Source organism: Harpegnathos saltator, unplaced genomic scaffold, assembly GCF_003227715.2.
Source record: "Harpegnathos saltator strain DR-91 unplaced genomic scaffold, Hsal_v8.6 scaffold459, whole genome shotgun sequence".
Taxonomy (NCBI): domain Eukaryota; kingdom Metazoa; phylum Arthropoda; class Insecta; order Hymenoptera; family Formicidae; genus Harpegnathos; species Harpegnathos saltator.
In genome coordinates, this window is record NW_020230271.1 from 80071 (window position 1) to 84825 (window position 4755).

The window sequence follows — 4755 nt, forward strand, 5'->3', positions numbered from 1 at the left end:
CGCTTACTGAGCGCTAAGTGAGCTCTTGCATCTGATTGGTATATACCTTTAGATTTAAAAATATAGACCAATCAGATGCAAGGGCTCACTTAGCGCTCAGTGAGCGGTTGTAGTACTGAATGCACCCAAAGAAAGCAAACGAATCTAGACATTGCATGTTTTATGCTTGTCCAGGACGTAACAATCCATATTATTAGTGGAAATCAATATTCAGATGAATTTTTCTTAACCGAATGTAACTAGCAACTAAATTTTTCATTGGTCATCAAAATATCAGTGGCCGCGTTCAGTAGAACAAAATGATCAGTGAGTGCTTAGTGATTATTGTCTGTGATTGGAGCATTCTTTTAGATTCTTCATAGACCCAGAAGTATTTACCAATCAGGAGCGAGAATCACTAAGCGCTCACTGATCACTTTGTTCTGCTGAACGCAACCATTGGTAGAAATGGGCATCAAGCGATCAGCAATTCAAGAAACTGATTGGTTTATATCTGATAATCTAGGCTGCGTTCCAAAATTCACTGCCAGTATTGAAAATCTATAGTATACGTGACACAAATTATGTATTTTCAGTATTGGCAGTGAATTTCGGAACGCAGCCTATGTCAAGATCCAAAGCTGCGAGAATGCAGATGGCGTTTTCGAATAAAAGCGGGAGTTCCCAAATCGATCGATAAGTGTCAAGAAGTCCTATATTCAACAGGATTGCGAATTGTTCTGCAATACGTAGTGAATGCGTTATCAGAGTTGCGAGTTGATTTAGTAAAAATTCGTCGAACAATAATCAATTGATAATAATCGCGACGTGGTGGACTCACAGATCGGCCGGACAACTTGCATAATTTACGTAGCTTGTCGCTCCGCGTATCATTTTTCCTGACACGCAACAAATATATCCCTCCTTCACGCTTCTTTCTCTTTCTCTCTCACACATACATACATCTGATAATGTCAGAGAAGGGTGGTCTGCTTATAAACTGAAGAAAATTCAATGCATCGTAACATACGATATATGTGCAAGAGAGTGGTGTGATGTTTAACATTAATTATTTTATCGATGAGGAGATGGAATATGGTAGTGAAGAAAGTGACAGCGCCGGTCGCCGTATAAGAGGTACGTATTTCCTCAGGATTATTGGTAATATTGGTAATATATGTGTGTATATATATATATATAGTGTAAGGTTATACGACAAAATATACGACGTATTCCAGAAATAAACCGCTGAATTTCGAGAGTTTGTTCTGTTTACTTTGAGAATACAGTAAAATCACAGAGGAATGTTCTTTTTTGTGATTGTAAATCTTCCGTTACCTCTAAAACTGATAAACAAACTGTTTATAGCTCAGAAAGAGAGAACGTTTGCAAACATATGACATATCTTATTCTATTTTAAGACAAACAATGAACAAAATTCCCTTTGAAAGTTTATCCAATAGTTTATAGAGCTTCCTACATACGTACAATATACATTTGCTGATACAAACAAATCTATAATGAATGTAAGAACCAATTTCACTGAATGATAATCAAGCGAGTCTTATCTATACCTATTACTTCTGATTGGAATTTCACATCAAATTTTGTGCTGGAAAAAGAAAGATACAAAATTTAATTGGATCGAAAGATTAATTTACGAATATTATTGGTGCAACCAAAACACAGAATTGTCAAATTAATTGCTTGATTTTTAAAATTAAACCATTTTACAAACCTTCGGTCTAATGAATTAAATACAGATTTTAATAATTGGTTAGGACTGCAAAAGATCTAGGTTACCAGTTTTCTTCAGTGAGATTTTTTATGTTTTTACATATTTTTCTTCCTACTTTGTATCAGAATATCAGATCAAACCTTATAATACCAATAATGAATGAATGTAAACAGATTGTTAAACATGCAGTATGATACAATTGCAGATGTGTCGGATGATAGCTCAGATTCTTTCAGTCTGGATGAAATACCAGTGCCTATTAACAATACATTTGATGTGACATTACCTGCGACTCATTCTGTAAGTATAATGTTTACAACAATTTGAGAAATCTAATATATATATATATAACATTTGACTTAAATCTATGTAACATAGAATGACCTTTTGTAAAAAAAATTATAAATGTATACTTATAGTATCTAGGGCCAAACTTGGAGGAGTTAAGAGGAAGGACAATATTGGATGATGGCATATATATGAATCTACCGCTATTGATTAAACAAACTGTGTTGTTTCCTGGACAAACATTGCCCATGACAATTTTCAACCTGCAGATTATTGACATTCTAAAAAATTGCATAAAGAATGATCGTACTTTTGGTTGTGTGAGTTATGGTAGTCCTGTAATACATCAAATAGGAACAACTGCTGAGATATATGAATATAGAGAGGGATCCGGAAGAAATAGCTTTCATTTGAAAGCCAAAGGCAGACAGCGATTCAAAATATTACGTATTGTTACACCGGTCAGTTTTTTCTTACATCAACGAATTACATATATATTGTGTTATTAAAATATATTCAATTATTGGAATTTATATGTATGTGTGTTTGTGTGTGTGTGTATGTGTGTGTGTGTACACACACAAACAATATTTTATATATATGTATACATATGTATATACATATATATAATATTGAAGGTACAATTAGTTTCTAATATTTGTGCAAAGATATTGGAAATAAATTGTAGATCTTTAATATCCGATATTGTGTAAAAATAGCTATGTACATTGTTTTTATCATAATTTTGCTTATAAGAATTTAATATTGCTTATAATTAGGAACACAATAAAATTTTGGCCAATGTTAAAGTGTTACCAGAGATAACACTTGGGCCACCATTTTTGGACCAACGCTTGGCCTCATTAGATCACTTGAGAGTTTATCCTGATTTGGAGAAGAATGTTAAAAAACAAGAAAGAATAGAAAATTTAGATGCAGTAATAACTCCTTGGCCAGCTTGGGTCTATAGGCAATACGACCCTGCAAGACTTTCCATGAAAATACGTCAACATTTGCAGTTTCTTGAAATTAGTGAGTTATGATTATAATTAGAATATATTAGAAGAAATTGCATATATTCGAAATTAATTTGTGATTTTCAGTAAACATGAATTTGTCTATCTTCCAAAATTGTTTGCATTGATTTACAATTTATTTGAATTTTTTTTCTACATCGTAGGGGGAGGTAATGTACCTAAAGATCCTATCGGTTTATCCTTCTGGGTCGCAGAGAATATTTTGATAAATCACAATGAAAGACTCGAGTTACTACGTTATGATTGTGCTATTACTCGTTTGCAACGAGAGATAAAGTATCTCATAGAGGTATGAAATTTACGATGAAGTTACTTAAGGTATTTCATATTTTAAGTAACTTTATCGTAATGAGATTAAGTCAATGAAACTTTGTCAACTCTGTTGAAATGTTATAGTTACATTTTATTAATATAACTCTGATGTGAGTTTCGTTTGCATAGGATAAAATATATGTGTGTGTCCAATGTGAGACTCTCATCGGTAGACAGTCACATATGTTCCCGATGAATAGGGAAGGCCCACAAGGTACTTACGTCAATCCTGAGGGTGTTATACACGAAACTATAACCTTTTATCACGTACAAGGAGTTGCGCTTAGCAGTTCTTCACCTTCGACCAATTACAGTTGGTTCCCAGGGTAAAATATATAATATATTATTTTATCAGCGTATATTTTTTTAACAGTTAAACATGTGTCTCATCCTAATTCTGATAATGGCGTTTATTTAGATATGCTTGGACAGTGGCAATTTGCAAACGTTGCAGTCAACATGTCGGTTGGAAGTTCACCGCGACGGACAGTAATTTAAGGCCCAAGGTTTTTTGGGGTGTGACACGTAGAAGTTTGAAAGATAAGGACATAAGAATTAAAAAGAAGGATTAAAGAGTATTAATGTACAAACAATCCTTATAGATAAAATATAGCTGTTATGTTATCAATAGTTGTATAAGTTACAATACAGAGATTTTTGTGTATATTCCAACTGTCGATTGACACTGTTGTGGATTGAAATCTATTCTAACTCCGCTATTATGTTTTATTATAAAGTTTTCTGAATGCAGACTGTAAAACTAAAAGATAATCAACGCATTTCTATTATCCTTTTTCATATCAGTTAATTTGTTATTCTGGTTTTCATTGATATATACATACATATATGCATATACATACCTACGAACATATATATACATACATACACATATACAGAGTGTCTTAGAACTTTGGGACACGGGCTCCGTAGGGACATAGAGCTAAGTGAGAGGAACAAAAAAGTCCTGTACCATAATGTGAAAATCGTAATAGTTTTTTAGTAATAACAGCCTAAAGTTAGGCATTTTCCACGCCTAGCACAGCCTATAGACGCTCCGCGGCAAGCTGTATGTGTAGGGGCTGAGCGATAACGCGGCTCGCGCTGACCGCGGCGTCAAAGCGCCAAGACGCCATCGCGACAGTCAGCGCGAGCCGCATTATCGCTCAGCCTCTACGCATACAGCTTGCCGCGGAGCATCTATAGGCCGCGCTGGGAAAACGCCTAACTTTAGGTTGTTATTACTAAAAAACTATTACGATTTTCACATTATGGTAGAGGATTTTTTTGTTCCTCTCACTTAGCTCTATGTCCCTACGGAGCCCGTGTCCCAAAGTTCTGAGATACCCTGTATATGTATGTACGTATGTGTATATATGTATGTATAAACACACACACATACAC

General features: G+C 34.4%; 1 protein-coding gene across 1 annotated transcript; it reads left to right on the top strand.

Annotated features, from left to right (window-relative positions):
- Positions 1–672: 672 nt before the first annotated feature.
- ohgt (E3 ubiquitin ligase component cereblon) lies at positions 673–4254 on the top strand. Its single transcript, XM_011154561.3, has 7 exons — positions 673–1116; positions 1923–2017; positions 2137–2466; positions 2785–3037; positions 3186–3331; positions 3484–3680; positions 3773–4254. Exons 1-7 carry the CDS (start codon positions 1035–1037, stop codon positions 3924–3926), a joined length of 1257 nt encoding a protein of 418 aa, XP_011152863.1. The 5' UTR covers positions 673–1034; the 3' UTR covers positions 3927–4254.
- The last annotated feature ends 501 nt before the right edge of the window (positions 4255–4755 follow it).